This window comes from Lepidochelys kempii, chromosome 12, assembly GCF_965140285.1.
Source record: "Lepidochelys kempii isolate rLepKem1 chromosome 12, rLepKem1.hap1, whole genome shotgun sequence".
Taxonomy (NCBI): Eukaryota; Metazoa; Chordata; order Testudines; family Cheloniidae; genus Lepidochelys; species Lepidochelys kempii.
The window spans coordinates 3,056,352-3,076,032 of NC_136391.1; the positions used below are offsets into that span (position 1 = coordinate 3,056,352).

The following is a 19,681-nucleotide window of genomic DNA, read 5'->3' on the forward strand; positions in this document are numbered from 1 at the left end:
ATTGTGAAGAGAGTTGTCACTTTGGATGGGCTATCACCAGCAGGAGAGTGAGTTTGTGTGTGTGGTTTTTGGAGGGGGGTGAGGGGGTGAGAGAACCTGGATTTGTGCAGGAAATGGCCCACCTTGATTATCATGCACATTGTGAAGAGAGTTGTCACTTTGGATGGGCTATTACCAGCAGGAGAGTGAGTTTGTGTGGGGGGGTGGAGGGTGAGAAAACCTGGATTTGTGCTGGAAATGGCCCAACTTGATGATCACTTTAGATAAGCTATTACCAGCAGGACAGTGGGGTGGGAGGAGGTATTGTTTCATGGTCTCTGTGTGTATATAATGTCTTCTGCAGTTTCCACGGTATGCATCCGATGAAGTGAGCTGTAGCTCACGAAAGCTCATGCTCAAATAAATTGGTTAGTCTCTAAGGTGCCAGAAGTCCTCCTTTTCTTTTTGCGAATACAGACTAAGACGGCTGTTACTCTGAGACTAGAACATTGCTCTCCAAACCGCCCGCCCAGTGGCTCAGTCTGCGAGACCCCAGCTTCGCCCGTGATGTGGGGAGAGCCAAGCAGGAAAAGGTCGCTGTAGGCTACTTTCTCTAGTAATCTATTCCCATTCATGACAGAGCATCCCATAGCAAACATCCTGCTTGCGCTTTCCATGGGCACTGAATGAATGGAGCCTGGTGCTGTGCCTTTAATCTTGCTCTCGCGCAGGGTGCTGCTTTGAAACCAACATTTTCAAAGTGGCCATGATTCTGTGTGAAACATTCTGGGCCCAACTGCCAGAGGGGGCTGAGCACGCACAAGGCAACGAGCACGGCCAGGCACCCAGCTTCTCGGATAAACAGGTTGCCTCTTTAGATGCCTGAATGCGGGTGCACAGTTAGACAGCCACTTCTGCAGATGTTAGAGTTAGAGTAGAGACAGGAGAAAAGCCCAGCAGCTCATTGCTCTTTGGCAGGTGGAATGTGCTCGCTGCTCTGCTCCTGTTCCTGTCCGCACTGCCATCAGGCAAGACATCAGTCTCTGCGCTGGTAACCGGAGCACAAGTGATCTGGAGCTCGTGGGAGACAGTTCCCATGGGACCCACCCCCATCAGGCCACTGTACAGAGGAGACAGAGAGTGCTATGCTGTGAACCGGCCCATAGCCCAGCCAGGGCGGAGGAGATAAGACAAACACACATATTGGAAGGATGCAAGTAAGTAACCAGCACAGGAAACAGCAGGCCGAAGAGGAAAGAAAGAGATAATCAGAGCAAACACCCGGAAGATAAGTAAGGGGAAAAGCAGATACCGCGGCCAAGTGCTAGCCTGTTGGAGGAAGCGGCTCTTCTGGCTGGCCCCTGACTGGAAAGGGACTGTCTGGGGAACTCGTTGGAGAGCCAGAGACATTCAGCCTCCCCTGCTGTGGAAGGCATGCCATCATCAGTACAGGGAGGCAGAACAAACCCTTTCAAAAGGCTCCCTCCACGCAACAAAAGCTACAGCCCCCTGTCTTGTTCCTACGAAAGCCCCCTCCCAAGCACAGGGTGCCCTGTCTTTCCAGATCCCGCCAGTGATCACGCCAGGGCAGTTCATCCTGTGCAGCTGGGCCTGGTTATACAGTGGGGTTAATGGTGCGTTTGCAACGGGGTAGTGTACTGTGCTCAGAACCCCGAGGGATACTCAGGAGAGGGGCCTAACCCTGAACATGGCTGAGACGTCAGACCTTACACCGTTGGCATTTCTGTGCACTGAAAACCTCTAAGGGTATGTCTACACAGCCAACAAAGTCCTGTAGCAGCAAGTGTCAGAACCTGGGTCTACAGTGCTAAAAATACCCGTGCAGCTGTTGCTGCTACAACAGGCTGGAGCTTGGGGTCTGAAACCTACCCGCCTCCCTAGCTTCCAGCGCCCGACTGGGAATGGATACAGAGCAGAGCCATTTGTAGCATTGCACAAGCCCCAGGCTGTAGACGTGGGCTCTGTGACTCGCTCCCACAGGGTTTTGCAGTGCGGACTTACGTTTGCCCGGTTCCTTCTGAGCCTTGTGCAGTTGGACTCTTGGAAACTAAGGCCCTGGCCTTTGTAGGCAGATATGTACAAAAACTACTCCCAAGAGACCCCAAAATATGCCTCAGTGAATATGTCTGTAGCATGCAGGGAATCCCAGATCCCATGCAGTGTGGCTGGAAGAGGGTCTCAGTTCCCATGGGATGACTTGAGTAACTCACTGACAGTTTTGCCACGCATGATTAATGCAGCCAGCCCGCACTCATACAGGTGAAAGCCTTTATGTGACCCCATGTTGTGATGTATCCCCATAACATGTATACAGAGAGAGATCTAGCCCCGCCCCATCGCCATCTACCCGCCCTACAGAGAGAGCTCTAGCCCCGCCCCATCGCCATCTACCCGCCCCACAGAGAGAGCTCTGGCCCCGCCCCATCGCCATCTACCCGCCCCACAGAGAGCTCTAGCCCCGCCCCATCACCATCTACCCGCCCTACAGAGAGCTCTAGCCCCGCCCCATCGCCATCTACCCGCCCTACAGAGAGCTCTAGCCCCGCCCCATCACCATCTACCCGCCCTACAGAGAGAGCTCTAGCCCCGCCCCATCACATCTACCCGCCCTACAGAGAGCTCTAGCCCCGCCCCATCGCCATCTACCCGCCCTACAGAGAGAGCTCTAGCCCCGCCCCATCACATCTACCCGCCCTACAGAGAGAGCTCTAGCCCCGCCCCATCGCCATCTACCCGCCCTACAGAGAGCTCTAGCCCCGCCCCATCACATCTACCCGCCCTACAGAGAGAGCTCTAGCCCTGCCCCATCGCCATCTACCCGCCCTACAGAGAGCTCTAGCCCCGCCCCATCACATCTACCCGCCCTACAGAGAGAGCTCTAGCCCCGCCCCATCGCCATCTACCCGCCCTACAGAGAGCTCTAGCCCCGCCCCATCACATCTACCCGCCCTACAGAGAGAGCTCTAGCCCTGCCCCATCGCCATCTACCCGCCCTACAGAGAGCTCTAGCCCCGCCCCATCACATCTACCCGCCCTACAGAGAGAGCTCTAGCCCCGCCCCATCGCCACCTACCCGCCCTACAGAGAGCTCTAGCCCCGCCCCATCACCATCTACCCGCCCTACAGAGAGCTCTAGCCCCGCCCCATCACATCTACCCGCCCTACAGAGAGAGCTCTAGCCCCGCCCCATCACCATCTACCCGCCCTACAGAGAGCTCTAGCCCCGCCCCATCACATCTACCCACCCTACAGAGAGAGCTCTAGCCCCGCCCCATCGCCATCTACCCGCCCTACAGAGAGCTCTAGCCCCGCCCCATCGCCATCTACCCGCCCTACAGAGAGAGCTCTAGCCCCGCCCCATCACCATCTACCCGCCCTACAGAGAGTTCTAGCCCCGCCCCATCGCCACCTACCCGCCCTACAGAGAGCTCTAGCCCCGCCCCATCGCCACCTACCCGCCCTACAGAGAGCTCTAGCCCCGCCCCATCGCCATCTACCCGCCCTACAGAGAGCTCTAGCCCCGCCCCATCGCCATCTACCCGCCCCACAGAGAGCTCTAGCCCCGCCCCATCGCCATCTACCCGCCCTACAGAGAGCTCTAGCCCCGCCCCATCGCCTTCTACCCGCCCTACAGAGAGCTCTAGCCCCGCCCCATCACCATCTACCCGCCCTACAGAGAGCTCTAGCCCCGCCCCATCGCCATCTACCCGCCCTGCAGAGAGAGCTCTCGCCCCGCCCCATCACCATCTACCCGCCCTACAGAGAGCTCTAGCCCCGCCCCATCACCATATACCCGCCCTACAGAGAGCTCTAGCCCCGCCCCATCGCCATCTACCTGCCCCACAGAGAGCTCTAGCCCCTCCCCATCACCATCTACCCGCCCCACAGAGAGCTCTAGCCCCGCCCCATCGCCATCTACCCGCCCCACAGAGAGCTCTAGCCCCGCCCCATCGCCATCTACCCGCCCTACAGAGAGAGCTCTAGCCCCGCCCCATCACCATCTACCCGCCCTACAGGGAGAGCTCTAGCCCCGCCCCATCGCCATCTACCCGCCCTACAGAGAGCTCTAGCCCCGCCCCATCACCATCTACCCGCCCCACAGAGAGCTCTAGCCCCGCCCCATCGCCATCTACCCGCCCCACAGAGAGCTCTAGCCCCGCCCCATCGCCATCTACCCGCCCCACAGAGAGCTCTAGCCCCGCCCCATCGCCATCTACCCGCCCTACAGAGAGAGCTCTAGCCCTGCCCCAATCACTGGATATCCACCATAGAGATAGCACTTGCTCCATCCCTAATTACCATGTACCCCTATAGGCAGCTAGTGCAATCTCGGTGTATGCGTGTGGGGGATACATAGTGTTTCGGGGTGGAGCTAGTATTATCTATGGTAATTAGCTAGCCAAGTGGGTCCATCCAGCTTTGGGGACGCACATGTGAGCTGCACGATGCCATATCCCTTGGGTCTATTGCAGCCAGCTCCCCGGCCTCGGGCAGAAAATTTGCCTCCAATAAAGAGAAAAAGCAAATGTGTGCAAAGGCCAAAGGGGCTGGGCTCGGAAGCTGGGAGGCTCACAGGTTTTGTGACCTTGGAATGGAACTGAGGAAAGGAAACCAGCATGTCCCCGAGTCCCTGGCTCAGCTCCGTTTGTTTTGACAGGTGCTAAGGGCAAGAGGAAAAAGCTGAGCCCTTTGTTGCACTGCCTGGATGCATCTGTGCAGCTGAGGGTCCCTCTCTGCCTTGTTTATCCCCCGCTTCCCAGTGACCTCTACTGGCAGCATTGCATGCCTCGTGAGCAGCTCCAAGAGCCTGGTCTAGCTAGGAATGAGGCACCTCTCACTGAGACAGGAGTGAACCTCAGAGCAACTGCAGTGAATAGGAGAGAACCGTCGAGTCCCACTCAGCACAGTCCCAGGCCCATCTGTGGGGCTCATAGCATAGGGAAGTGTATCATCTCCAGGTCAGAAATGGGGAAACTGAGGCACATAATGGGGACATGATTTGTCAGTGAAAAAACTGGACACAGAATCCAGGTGTCCTGGCTCCCAGCCCTGTGTTCTATCCACTAAACCATGTTGGTATGGGCACCCTAGCACTGAACTGCCCCTTGTTACAGGTGCTGCCTGACTCCGTGATATTGCCACCATGACAGGGGTCGGGCCTGACTGTAGTCAGCCTTAGGAGCCAATGGGGAGAACTGCCCCCTGGGCTCTGGAGCGACGCTCTTATAAAACCCAGGCCGGCTGGCACTAAATCCCCCAGACAGGGGGCATGGCGGGAACACAACCACCCAGGGTAACATTGGGAGTCTGCAATTGGGACACCCGTCAGCCGGTGACAGCTCACACACATGGGCAGTGTTGCTATGCTACACCCTGCCTTAGCCTCACCTGTGCCGCCAACCGGACTGTTAACAGTGATGCTGACCGGAGCTGCCAGGGCTCCTTTCGACCTGGCATTCCGGTCCAAAACCAGACACCTGGCAACCTTAGTCTCCCCCCTCCCTTCTGCCTGGGAGGGAGTTGCCTGCAGAGCTGGGGCTGGGAGCTCCAGTTGCCCAATGCAAGTAGGAAGCAGCCCTGGCTGAGTAGGGGCTGGCCTGGGCAATGACCCAGCACCTCCCATCAACCCGCATTTACCGGACTTTGGAAAAAGTTTCCCTTCGCGAGCGGACTTGTAAACCGGGCACCTGGCCACCTCTCCATTTTACAGAAGGGGAAACTGGGCACAGAGTGGGAAAAGCAACTTACCCAGGTCAGAGCCAAGCTCCCCTAAATCCCAGTGCAGTGCTCTGTCCACTGGGTCGCCCTGCAGCATTGACCTTGCAGCACTCCCTTGTGGGCTATAAAGAAGACACGCAGCCTTCTCTAATCCAGACACTAGCAACAGAGGCGCGAGCCAAGTGCTCGGGACTTGACCAAGGCCTGGCTGCTTAGCCTAACTGAGTTATTCCTGGTTTGCCACTAGCGCCTTGTCCTTTTTAATTCAGCCATCGCAGGGTTAAATCCTCTCACAGTGGGGGGCAGGAAGCAAGCAGGGGAGCTCAGCTCCAGCCTCCCCAGCTGTGGAAACTCAGCATCAGTTCCAAAACCCAAAGAGGCCTTTCCTTTCCAGGGATGTTAGCCGGCAGCAAGCTGCCACGCCATGTACTTCAGAGCCATGAAGGATGAACCCCGCCCCCTGCCGGCTCAGTCCTCAGGACATTGCTGCACGCAGGCCTTGCACGACCCTGTCAGAAGTTGTTCCCCACACACCCCACTTCTTCAACAGCAGCTGGGCTGGCCCTGGTCCTGCCCCGTGTGCAGGGGCTGGATCAGGGATTTCCCTACAAACCCCCTAGGGAGGTGTACACCCCCCCCGAATTTCCCCAACACCCCCCCACCCCCCAGTTTGGTAAACTAGTTACATGCAGTGTTGCTAATTTGGTGATTGTTTGGAAATTTGAATTGAAATTGAAACATAAATGTACATGTTAAAAGCATATAAAGTGTATGATAAAATACGTAGATCTGAAAAGTATGAACATAGACTAGCTTCCTTATACAGCGGCTGTTTTTATGACCATGTCAGTGCATTCATTTCGGTGATGTTGGCCAACCTAATAATTTCAAATTATGATTTGTAAGCAAAGTCTAAATGAGCTCTCCCTGATAGCTAGTGATGAGCTGGGGGCTGGGGGGGAAGGCTTCAGGACCAGGTTGTATTTACATTCACACCTAATCTACTAGGTATCCAGCAAATAGAGCTGTGTTGCCCAAGTGATAGATTTTGGCTGGGGTTGGGTTACAAATCACTTGAATGCGGGTGGGGGGGGGGTGAGGGGGAAGTAATGAAATGTTGTTATTCTTATTGTAGGAGTAAAGGGCAGTAGAACCGTCCTTAGCCTGTGCTGATTGAGAGCATCAGGAGAGAGGGTGGGGACAGGTGTTTTGCTTGATGGTCTGCCTGAGTCACAAATACGATTTGACCTGCCCCTCTCCACTGTTTAAAGACAGAGCTGATTAAGCTCCATAGAGAGTCTTTTGTTCTGTTAAGTTTCAGAGTAACAGCCGTGTTAGTCTGTATTCACAAAAAGAAAAGGAGGACTTGTGGCACCTTAGAGACTAACCAATTTATTTGAGCATGAGCTTTTGTGAGCTCATGCTCAAATAAATTGGTCAGTCTCTAAGGTGCCACAAGTCCTCCTTTTCTTTTTGTTCTGTTAAGTGACCACTACAGCTGAAATCACTGAGAATCAGGTCTAAGTGCTTAGGCCTGCTGTGGGACAGTGTTTCTGTGGCAGAGACGGCCCAGTCTGCACCAGCAGTGAGGTTCCCCCACTGAGAGCTCGGCTGAAATCACTGAGAGCCGGTGGAACTGCAAGAGACCGACTCACAGAGGTCACAGTGGCAGCGTAGGGCCATTGGCAACACAGTGATGGAGTCAACAGTGGGACAATGAACAACAGTGGCCAGAGCGAACAGTGAGCAGCTGCAGGAACGAGCAAGGCGCCTTCTTGCCCCCCACCTGGGAGGTGAACTCCTGTGAAAGTAGCTCTGAACTCTCAGTCTCCACTGACCAAGGACAACACCGGTGAGCGTTAATGAGGCTGTTAAGAATGCTGGAGACACAACACAGTTCATGCAAACACACATCGCCGTGGCATCATACTTTCTATTTAGGCAAGAGATACCACACGCTACAAACTGGAGGCCAATGTTAAGTGCATTGTCACTTGTTCATCCTGAAGCTGAACGCTGGTTCCGAACAAGACCAGCAAATGCTCACTGTCTTTCTGCAAGAAACTCAACTGACTGGCTAGACGCATGCCGTGCAACAGTGAAAGACTCAGCAGTTGAAAAAGTGAAGGACTCTCTCACCACATTCAGAAAATTTGCATACATGGCTGACGAATGCACCGATGCAAATGGGCATCAAGTATTACATCCTTGTGTACATTATCTTGGTAGATACTTTAAAAAGTCAGGTTTCAGAGGAACAGCCGTGTTAGTCTGTATTCGCAAAAAGAAAAGGAGTACTTGTGGCACCTTAGAGACTAACCAATTTATTTGAGCATGAGCTTTCGTGAGCTACAGCTCACTTCATCAGATGTTTACCGTGGAAACTGCAGCAGACTTTATATACACACAGAAATCATGAAACAATACCTCCTCCCACCCCACTGTCCTGTTGTTTCATGATTTCTGTGTGTATATAAAGTCTGCTGCAGTTTCCACGGTAAACATCTGATGAAGTGAGCTGTAGCTCACGAAAGCTCATGCTCAAATAAATTGGTTAGTCTCTAAGGTGCCACAAGTACTCCTTTTCTTTTTAAAAAGTCAGTAATAATGGGGGGGTTAGGGAAATCCCTGTCCTGGCCCCTGCACATGGGCCAGGGCCAGGGCCAGGACCAGCGCAGCTGCTGTTGAAGAAGTAGGGTGTGATGATTTTAAGACATGAGTTAAATCTAATAACATGGTTATGAAACATTTTTCAATTTTTACTATGGTGCCAGACAGCCCACTTTCACCCTCACGGTCTCACCCATCATTGCCCTGACCCCCCCGACCAGTAAATTCGAACACCCCCCTAATTTCAATTCCTGGGGAAAACACTGGTCTGGGAGGTGGCTGGGGCAGGATTCGGTCCTGCCCTCACCCCAGGCACCTCCTTCAGGAGAGCAGGGGTGGAGAAGAGGCATTAGCTGGGGATTTTTAAAGGTGCTTCCAGGAATTGCGGGCACCACCCCCACTAGATTTCTGCAGGATTGGGGCCTGCTAGGGCAGCAAGTTTCCAGTCTGAGCTCCATCCCTGCCATAACGTGGCTCTCACTTGCCTCTGTAACAAAATTCCTGGCCAGCTGGGCTAGCAATTCAGGCCTGCCCATGTTCCCACTCATCCAGCATTTGTCATAACTCTAATGCACACAATCTGTCGCCTGCAACAAATCCAAGCTTGGAAAACGACGCTGGGGCTTCAAACGCATTTTTCACACTTAGCGGCATGCTGCCCCTCTCGAAGCCAGCATGCAGGAGCCTGTCCCCTTCTCTGTCCCAGAGGGGTCATGGGCCCAAACTCTAGTCCCACATGGCAGCAGTTGACTGTATGGAAAAAGCTACAGCTCTGGGTCGGATGGCAGGGGTGTGGTTATTTTAGGAGTCTCATATTAGCCTCTCTGAGGACCCTCTATCCACAGCTCTTCCTCCATGGAATCCCTTGCAAAGAGGCCAGGCAGGGCTGGCGGGGAGACCGGTGTGCCAGGGCGCGGATGCAGCAATGTAACCTATGGGGCAGCCCACAGAGGCTGCTGAAACTCAGCACCCAGAGGTTGTCTAACTCCCACCAGCAGTCTCTCCAGCCCCAGAACAGCCAGGATCAAGGGTCACACAGGCGGCTTACAGACCCCTTAGCTGCCCCCGCACCCCTGGACTGTGAGTTCTAGGCTGCCCCTCGGGCTCTGAGCCAGGCCAATCCTAGCCTTGTGTCGGCTCTAGCTCAGGGCAGCCCAGCCTCGTCAGAGGACAGGCTCTCTGGGTCCACGTCAGACGGGGAGAGAAAAAGCGAGTTTTAACCCTAGATGGTTGTGGCAGAGAAATGCACCTCCACCTCTGCCAGCCCCCAGCTAGCACTCTCCACCCGCCAGGCTCCTAAGCAGCTGCATACCTGTCTAGTCACGCACGTGTACAGCTCCCCCGTTTGGCCATGTGGTAAGTGCACACACAGACAGGCACAGGTGATGTGAATCGGGCTCTGGAGTCCTGGGGAGAGCAGGCAGACAGGGGCCAGGGCAGACCCCCCATCTGCAGGGGAGCCCTGGGGCTTGCTGGGAGAAGAGAGAGGACTGCCACTGTCTGTGTCTCAGGGTATTTATTAGTGAGGCAGCTACAGGGAGCTCATGGCCCCGTCTGCAGATCACACTGACTACGTGGAACACACCAGTGTCTTTACAAACAAGGGATTGTACTCAGTGACCTCAGCTCTGCAAACACCTAAACAGATTCCATGGAGCGTGCGAGCACCACCTGATGTCATGGCCTCCCCTCTCGGGCCGCAGGGTTTCTGGCACATGGCACCTCTGCTCTCCGCCCAGGTACAGTGCTGCTCTCTCACCAGGGAATAGTCTTCCCTGTCCAGCTCCAGAGGCTCCCACTGTGCTTCTCGGAGAGGGTAGGAAGCACGGCGAGAATCCCCCGCACACTTTCGTCCACGGGCAGGTGGGCCTGCAACAGTCCAGGAAATTCAGACGTCAACAAGCTGGCCAGGGGGCTGGAACAATGTGTATAGTTTTTGGGGAAGGGGGTGAGAGCCATTGAACCAACCTGTAACCCCTGGATATGATGGAAACCAATTCAAACCAGAGGGTGCGGCAGCCCCCCAAGCTCCTACGGAAGGAAGCTGGACTCGGTTCTCTGGGGCCAAGCCACCCCATACAGTCAGGCCTGGGCATGCTTCCTGCACATGTGTACGCCCAGACTTGCAGATGTGGGAGTTTATCTGTACATGCTCCTACGGCCCAGCTGCAGAGCCCTGAGTATGTGCAGAGTTGGCAGGTGTGCACACAGGTGACTGGTCAGTTACACGTGTAGGTACCAGGCACACAGCAGATGTGGGGGCAGATCACCTAGTTCTGGCTTGCAGCTCTGGGCCATGGTGGGTAGCGTGTATTGGATAAGCTGGAAGGCCGGCCACAAGGCTGGAGGTCGTGACCAGCACAGGCTGCCTTCAAAGGCCCAGGGGCAGTGGAGGCAGAGATCAGTTCACGTACTGCTGCAGACGGCTGCTCTCCGCTGGGAGGTTCCCGAACCCCAGCCCCTCTCCCACGCCGCAATCGCTGCTCCCAGGGACCCAGCACTCACTTCTTGGGTGCCCATGTCGGTCTTCACCCAACCGGGATGAACTGCAGTGCACAGAACGCCGTCCTCCGCGTAGCTCAGTGCCTGGCACCGGGTCAGCATGTTGAGAGCAGCCCGCATGGGAAGAGTTCGTGAACTGAGGGTATTACCGTGTGCTCGCCCTGGCTGTGTTCCTCCACACACAGGAGCAGCTGCACGGTCTCAGGAGAGAGCCTCGTGTGCGCGGCTCCTCTGTGACAGGCAGTAGCGACACTGAGGCCAAAACGCCTGCTTAGTGCTACGGTGAGGCCGTCACCGGCGTTCTGAGCGTGTTAAAGGCACAGCCCATAAAAACCAAGAGCCCCACGGCTACATCCTGCAAGGTCCCACCCACCGGTACTACCTTTGGACACTGCCCAGCTGGAATAGCAGGGTACGTTAGCAGGGGATACCATTGCCCCTGGGAGCCAGGCTTGGGGAAGGAGGGGGCTGTACCTTGCTGCAGCGGTAGGAGATGGCTGGCACGGAGAATGTCTCAGGGACTCTCTCAATGGATCCCATAAAAGAGGAAATGTTCACAATGGCCGCCTTGCTGCAGCTCAGCCCATTCTGGCTACTTCCCTGGGCAGCCTTCTTCAGCAAGGGCAGGAATGCCTGGCGGGAAGACAGTCCCCCGGGGTCTGTGTGGAGCTAGTGCCCCTTCACTCCGGGAGCGAGCTCCATCCAACACAGTCCCAGGCAGCCCAGGGGGAAGCACAGACCAGAAAAGGAGGGATTTCAATTAGCCCCAAATTTCTGGGCTCTTCCTCCCACCCGAGCAACTGTCCCTCGAGAGCGCTCCCAAGCCCTGTGTTAGGTGAACGCATGAAGCAGGAGCACAGGACCAAACGCAGAGTTCTGGGCTCAATCCTTGGCTTTGTCACTGACGTACGTGACCCTAGGCACATCCAATATGCCTCCCTGTGCCTCAGTTTCCCATTGGGAACACAGGCACCTGCATAAAGTACTTTTGACAACCAGGGCTGGATTAACCTTTTGTGGGCCTGGCGCCAAACATATTTGTGGACCCCCATGTGGTTGTTATGGGCCCCTTCTGAGTGTGGGCCTTGTGCGACGACACCATAGTATACCCGGTACTGCTGGGATGGGGATGAAGACCTTTATTTAAACAAAATAAGATATTTAAAGCCACGGTTGATTGAGATCTGCACTCAGCCCATAGAGAACAAACTGGGTTAGCATGAATATACCCAGAATACTCTTGAATGTGATTTGTTTGTGGTGGGGGGGTTTGTGGTTTGTTAGTTTTGTCTTTTATGTTTAAACACTCAGGGCCTGCTTGGGGCCCTGAACACAAGTGCTTAACTACCACGTTTATAAGCCACATTAAGCCCAGACGCAGCAGTCACTAGAATTGCACCTGCATCTCCCCACCTCCTCCTCCACCCAGAGTTATGTTTCATAAATACATCTTTTGAAAGCTGGATTTTCTACTTTGGTATAATAATGTTTACAGAACTTTTTAAAGTGTTAGTTTTTAGCCTATTTCTCCCTTTGTAGCCATGAGGGATGTAGTAAGATGAGGCCCTGAAACATAAACCCTTGGTATCAGAGGCCTGAACCAAAGGAATGGTCAAGACTTCGCTATCATAAAGCAAAGTTAAGCTGTGAGCCAGAGGCAGACTTGCTGGTTCGAACCAACATGTACCAGGAGAGAGGCAGCACCCCAACACGCGGAGGGATTGTACCTCGATGCCTCAGGAGTGATGTGTACTTTGTTTGGACCTATGTATAAGAATGCATCCCTGAGTGGGAGTCTTTGTCCAGCCTAGGGGACAGTGGAGTATCCTGCTACTATCTGAGCTGTGTCCATTGTCAGGTGGCACATATTCGTAGTATGTCCTGTAGAGTCTGCTGGAAACTATTACTGTGCTTTGTTTAACAATAAACCTTGCCGGTGCTTTCGTACCTTATCAGAGTCGGTAGTCATTGGGGGTTCTCTCGGGGTCTGCTGGGTCAGCAATCTGCAGAGCCGGGGCAGCACACAGAGGGAACACGCACGCAGCCGACTGGTATCAACACTGAGCAGAGCAGAGCACCACACCGGTGGTGTCTGAAGACAAAGGGTGGTGAGGCAAGCGAGCCAGTAAAGTTACTGGGGTGGAGTGTGGGGAGGAAAACTGCTGGTGCCCGTCTTTTGCTGGGAGAAAGGGCCGCTGAGAGACACACAGACTTTACCACCAAGGCGACCATAATCCAGCCTCAAACCAAGCCCCTACCCCAACCTTCACACCGGGGCTCCCCGACCCCCCCAATTCACCCCCACCTTCAGCCCAGACTCTCCCCCCTTCCCCCTCCCTCCCCGCCCCCTTCAGCCCAGACTCTCCCCCCTTCCCCCTCCCCCCCTGCCCCCTTCAGCCCAGACTCTCCCCCCTTCCCCCTCCCCCCCTGTCCCCTTCAGCCCAGACTCTCCCCCCTTCCCCCCTGCCCCCTTCAGCCCAGACTCTTCCCCCTTCCCCCTCCCCCCCTGCCCCCTTCAGCCCAGACTCTTCCCCCCTGCCCCCTTCAGCCCAGACTCTTCCCCCCTGCCCCCTTCAGCCCAGACTCTTCCCCCCTCCCCCCCTGAGCCCAGACTCTTCCCCCTTCCTCCCCGCCCCCTTCAGCCCAGACTCTTCCCCCCTCCCCCCCTGCCCCCTTCAGCCCAGACTCTCCCCCCTCCCCCCCTGCCCCTTTCAGCCCAGACTCTCCCCCCTCCAGCCCAGACTCTCCCCCCTTCCCCCCCTGCCCCCTTCAGCCCAGACTCTCCCCCTGCCCCCTTCAGCCCAGACTCTTCCCCCCTCCCCCCCTCAGCCCAGACTCTTCCCCCCTCCCCCCCTCAGCCCAGACTCTCCCCCCCTCCCCCCCTCAGCCCAGACTCTCCCCCCCTCCCCCCCTCAGCCCAGACTCTCCCCCCTTCCCCCCTCCTCCCCTGCCCCCTTCAGCCCAGACTCTTCCCCCCTCCCCCCCTGAGCCCAGACTCTCCCCCCTCCCCCCCTGCCCCCTTCAGCCCAGACTCTCCCCCCTTCCCCCCTCAGCCCAGACTCTCCCCCCTCCCCCCCTGCCCCCTTCAGCCCAGACTCTCCCCCCTTCCCCCCTCAGCCCAGACTCTCCCCCCTCCCCCCCTGCCCCCTTCAGCCCAGACTCTCCCCCCTTCCCCCCTCAGCCCAGACTCTCCTCCCCTTCCCCCTTCAGCGCAGACCCTCTCCCCTCCCTGTGCCCCACTTCTCCTACCCCCCCGAGTCCCCCGTCGCTCCCTGACTCGCCCCACAACTGTCCCCTGCGCTCCGCGCGGTGCGAGGCGCGGGGTCCGGGCAGCCCCTGGCCGGGCACCGCAGGCAGCACTGACCGGCCCCGCTGCCACCGCCCCCTGCGGCCCGGGGCCCACGGAGCCCAGGCGGGTGCGCGCCCCCCGCCCCGCCCCCTTTCCTGGGTCCGCTCCCACCCCACGCTCGTCGCCGGCGGGCGCGGGGCATGCTGGGACTTGTAGTGCCGGTGGCGGAGCAGGCCCAGGGGCCCAGGCGGAACGCCCTGGCCTGCGGACTACAACTCCCAGCCCCCCGCCCCCAGGCCGGGCGGCGGCCGGGCCGAGAGCCGGGGGGCGCCGCCATGGGCCCGGGGGCTCCCGGCTGGCCCCGGTCCCGCTCCCCGGCCTGTGCCCCGGTCCCTGCGGGCGCCCCGCGGCCGCTCAGACCCCTCCGCCGCCGGGCCGGGCTCGTCTCGCCGGGTCTGGGGCCGGGCCTCGCCGCTGGCTCCGCGGGGCCCCGAGCGGCGTCCGTGGGCCCGGGGCTCCCGGCGGCTCCGCCCTGCCCGGCGCCGCACCCCGGAGCGGCCGAGCCAGGCCGAGCGCCCTGCGTCCGACAGAGAAGCCGGGGGCCGGGGGCCAGCTGCGGCCCCTTGCCTCAGTTTCCCTCGTGCGTTCTTTGGTCCGGTCCAGCCAGACTCGTGACCTGATCCTGAGAGAGTCTGGCTGGACCGGGCCAAAGAAGGCACCTGATCCAAAGACAGTAAGTGTGAAATTGGGATGGGGTGGGGGGTAGTTGGCACCAATATAAGAAAAAGCCCCAAATATGGGGTCACCCTAGCCTCCCTCCCCACACAATCTGGGGCTGGCACCGTCTCTGCCTTCCCAGGGCTCAGGCAGGTGCCATCCCTCAGCAGCTCCTGAGTCTCCGGTTTTGTTCAATATCTTCATAAATGATCTGGAGGATGGTGTGGATTGCACCCTCAGCAAATTTGCGGATGATACTAAACTGGGAGGAGTGGTAGATACGCTGGAGGGGAGGGATAGGATACAGAAGGACCTAGACCAATTGGAAGATTGGGCCAAAAGAAATCTGATGAGGTTCAACAAGGATAAGTGCAGGGTCCTGCACTTAGGACGGAAGAACCCAATGCACAGCTACAGACTAGGGACCGAATGGCTCGGCAGCAGTTCTGCAGAAAAGGACCTAGGGGTGACAGTGGACGAGAAGCTGGATATGAGTCAGCAGTGTGTACACATGAGATATTTCATGTTAAGAGAAGATTTTTTAGAACGTAAGGGCCTGATCCTGGGACTATACCCATGAGGAGACCCACTGAGTCAAAGCAATTTCTCCTAGGAGTAAAGTTACCCCAGTGCGTAAGTGTTTGCAGGATCAGTCCGTAACTGCCTTCCTCTCTCTTAGGGCTTATATTATATTACAAGTAGATTAATATTAAAGAGAGCTTAGGTCTAAAAAATACATCCCCAATTGTGTTTTTCTCTTTATTAGAAGTGATTTTGAAGACAATGCGGTTTAAAGGTCACCATGGAGATTTTAACTGTGTTAAGCAGTGAGAGGAAGGAATCTTAAGACAGACACCCTCCCCCTCAACTGCGCATGCTCCATCCCAACCCCACAGAACAATTGGGCAAGTCCAGCAGTCATAATAAAGATGATATCATAATGCATAGTCACAAGGGGACCAAATTAAGGACAAAATTAAGGTTGCACAGATAACCTTAATTCTGGCATTTCCTTGCTTTTAAGTGCTTGAGTTTGCAACTTTAAAGTCTTTTAACCATTTTTTGTAGTGATTCCCCCTCTTGGTAAAGCACTTGGAGATCTAGGGAATGAAAATTCTATGTAAATGCAAAGTTTTGTTATGAGCTCTGCTGGCAGCTTTCTGCATGTGCTTTAGCACCAGGATGAAGGGGTAAACGTCACAAGGAAAGATGCTCCTGATGCAAGCTGAGCGGTAGGAAAGTCACCAGAAGCAGGAAGTTTCCAGAGGGTGCAGTGCTCGTGATGCATGTGGGTCAGCAATCATGCAAACCCTCCCCCACCTTGTCTCTCTAATATCCTGGGACCTACATGGCTATACCAATGGTGCAGCTTTAATAGGAGGCTGCAACTGGTGAGGCTGCCAACCTCTTGGGAAAGCTGAGCTGCCCGCACAGCCCATCTGAATGGAGGAATTTCACTGAGGGAAAATACAGGGAGGATTTCGAAAGCAAAGAAAGCAGGTGGTGTTTGGAACTGGGGGTGCTGAAGACAATGCTTTAAAATAATGAAATGTTTGCATATTGCCAAAAAAAAAGGGTCTGTTGTACTTTGCTTTTGCAACAACCTAGGGAAATTCAGGGTCCTTTTTGCAACACTTTCTTCTCTTTATATCTTTTTGAAAAGTCAGAAACCAACTGTGCCACTCGCGCTTTGCGGAGAGGAAACTTTCAGGTGGTACTGGTTACTTAGCTGAAGGTCATTAGGCACAAGACCTTCAAACTGCTACTTCCTTTCAATTCTGTGTGTCTTTCATGTGTTCGGTTTTCGCCAGAGACTACCCTACAGTAACGACGAAGTGGATGGTACACAGAGGGGAAGCAGCTTGGCTGGGGACCGAGCTCTGTGGCTGGACAGTGCTCTGTAACTGAATGCATTCTGATGTGTTCTGTTGCCAGGGGCGGCGAGTCGTATGGGCCCGTGGTGCCCAGGCTCCAGGAATGTTCAGGGGCCCAGCTCCACCAATGTTCAGACTCAGGTCTCTCCCCTGGCCCTGCCTGCACCCCCCGTGCGCCTCCCCCTGGCCCCGGAGCATCCCTGCCTCAGGCGGGCGGCTGCCCTGCCACTCGGCGCTGCGCTCCCTCGCCGCAGCCAGCAGCCGCTGCTGCCTAAAGCGCACGAGGTGACTGCTGCATCTAAGGAGGGGAGGAGGGGCACGCAGGGTTGGCAGCCCGCCCCTCTCCGGGCACCCCCCAGGAGGCGACGCCGAGGGGCTTCTGGGAGACGGAGTCTGGACCTCACCTAAGCAGCTGCTGGGGCTTGTTGAGTGTCCGGCCATGTGATCCGTGGCCCCCGCAGCCACGACTCCTGCCCCCGTGAGGATACAGTGAGGGGCAGCAGGGGCGGAGGCCGTGTGTGATGGCATCGCCCGGGCACTCACCACAGGGGAGGCAAGGGGGCTTCCTGGACCTGAGAGGGGCCTGGCCCCTAGGAGCACGTGCAGTGAGGGTGCCAGGTGGGTGTGCTGCTGGGGGGAAGAGGGGACCCCCTCCCCTGCAGCTCACTGCTGCCAGCAGGGAGAGCCACAGCCAGTCTCAATTTGGCCGGGTTTCCGTAACCACTCCATTTGCCTTTCAGAATGCTTTGTGTTGTGCTTCGTTCTTTTTCTCTTGTGTACGCCAGTCAGTCCATTTCCAGACTTTGGCACAAAGCTTCTAGCATGTTTGTCATAAAACTAAGGGGGCCGGGCTCTCTGTGTGCCTCGCCCCCGCCCTGAACTCGGCTTAGCAGGGCCGTCCCCACCCATACGCAAAGTACTCAGCTGCATTGGGCACCAGGAAATTTGGGGCACCACGTTTCCTGGTGCCCTGCACAGCTGTGTGCTGCTCCAGCTCTTCTCCATGGCCCCCGCCCCTGCTCCTCCCCCACCCCACCTCTTCCCGCCCCTGCTCCGCCCCAGCCCTCCGCCCACTCCGCCCCTTCCCCAAAGCCCCCGCCCCTGCTCTGCCTTAGCCCCGCCCCCACTCCCCTGAGGACTGCGGCAGAGATAGGGCCTGCCCTGCACTCACCGGCGGCGATAAGTGCTGCATCCCGGCCCCAGCCTGCTCCACGCAGCCAGCTCCCAGCCACGCCACCGGCGAGTGCTGGGGGGCAGTTCACCCCTGCCCTCCAAGGCTGGGAGCCCGGGGAGCAGTGCAGAGCGGGCTGGGGTCAGGGGATGGTTTCCCCCCAGCCCGTCCTCATGGAGGACTAGGGCCCCACACAGCCCCCCCCCCCCACATGGGGGCTGCGTAGGGCACCAAAATGGCTAGGGACGGCCCTGTGGTTTATGTTGGACAGTGGTAGGGCCGCATTCACACCCGTGACCCAATGGCATCCCAGGCGAGGAGCATCCTCGACTCTCCCCCTCCCCGCATTTGTAAAACATTTGAATACCTAGATTTGTATTGCATTGGGAGCCCATTTCACGACTTTGATGCATGATTCGCAGGCATGAAGAAAAGGAGTACAGGCATGCGTTATCCCTGTCAGATAATACAATACATTTGCTAACAACAAAAGCAGCACCCCGAGCCTGGTGCCCGCCCCAAGCCCAGCACTCTAGGCAGTCACCTGCATCGCCTGCCCCTAAATCCGGCCCTGCCTCCAGGCCAGCCCAGGAATCTCGCCCCAGCCTTCATCCCACACGCCATTCCAGGAGCACACGGGGCTCCTGCTCACATTTTCCCCCGGAGTCCTTGCCAATGGCAGGTCCTGTGCCCCATACTCACAGGGCGCAGTGCTCTGCTCGGGAGCCGCCCCAGTGAAATCCAGCGAGCTCCTACCCATGTGAAGAGGGGCAGCCTCTGGGCTCCAGAGGCCATGATGGTTCAGCTCTGGAATATCAAATCAAACTCCTCCCTGGTGCCTCTCCGCGTCCAATGCCCTTACCCCAGTCACGAGTCTGGCCCTGTCTGTCTGACACGGTGCTGGGCCCAGCTGAGCCTGGGCCCTCCTGGCTTCTGGGCCTGCTCTAGAATGAAGGCGCAGCACAGGGGTGTGGCAGCAACCTAAAAGCCCTGTTGGGGAGGAGCAGCCAGAGCACCTGCGACTCTGGGTGGGGGTGGCAGTCTGTTACGGCAGGGCAAGCTGCGACGCACGGCATGGGGCATGCACAAGAGGGATACACAGATCCTTTCCTCTGATGGGGTGGCCATGTGCCAATATCCACAGCCCCAGGGCGGTCTCCTTGGGATAAAGCCACCATAGCTGCTCCTACCCCCTCCACCCTACAACTGGCCCAGGACACATGGCTGAGGGAAGGGGAGTGTGGCTGTAACAGCCCCCGGTGCAGAGCAGCCCCAGGACGGGGGAGGCCCCCAGAGGTGCACTGAGGGTCCCACCAACCTCATGTCTCAGGTATTGAACTTTGTCACCCACAGGCCCCTCTGACCGTTGAGTGCAGCTTGCAGGACATCCTGAGCATGCTGGCCGGCCTTTCGCAGGCAACCACTGCGGTGTTCCTGGACGGGGAAGGGAACAGCCTGCCCTGGTGAGGGGACTCTTGGCCAGCAAGCTCCAGCAGACCCGGTCCCCTGAACAGCATCCCTGTACCACCTTCTGAGCTAATGGTCTGTCTTCCCTGGCCGTGGGCGACCCCCCCGCATCCCCTGCTCTGCTTTGGTCATGCTCAGCCTCTTGGCAAAGCTCTCTGCTCCCGCCCATGACACACTATGCGTCCTTATGACATTTCTCCTTCTTCCCTGCCCCCGCTGTAGCCACAATTCTCCCCCACCTGCTTGCTACCCATTTCCTCTTGGATTAATTACCCTCATGAACTGTTTGTATCAGTGTAGCGCCTCCGAGCCCCAGTCCTGGCCCAGGACCCC

General features: G+C 57.0%; 1 protein-coding gene across 1 annotated transcript; it reads right to left on the reverse strand.

Annotated features, from left to right (window-relative positions):
• Nucleotides 1-9,785: 9,785 nt before the first annotated feature.
• On the reverse strand, nucleotides 9,786-13,075 carry LOC140896075 (C-signal). The gene is made up of 4 exons (XM_073307150.2): nucleotides 12,779-13,075; nucleotides 11,305-11,463; nucleotides 10,834-10,914; nucleotides 9,786-10,197 (listed from the first exon to the last, which is right to left on the reverse strand). The coding sequence occupies exons 1-4, from the start codon at nucleotides 12,797-12,799 to the stop codon at nucleotides 10,084-10,086; spliced, it is 375 nt and encodes a 124-aa protein (XP_073163251.1). The 5' UTR covers nucleotides 12,800-13,075; the 3' UTR covers nucleotides 9,786-10,083.
• Between the last annotated feature and the right edge of the window lie 6,606 nt (nucleotides 13,076-19,681).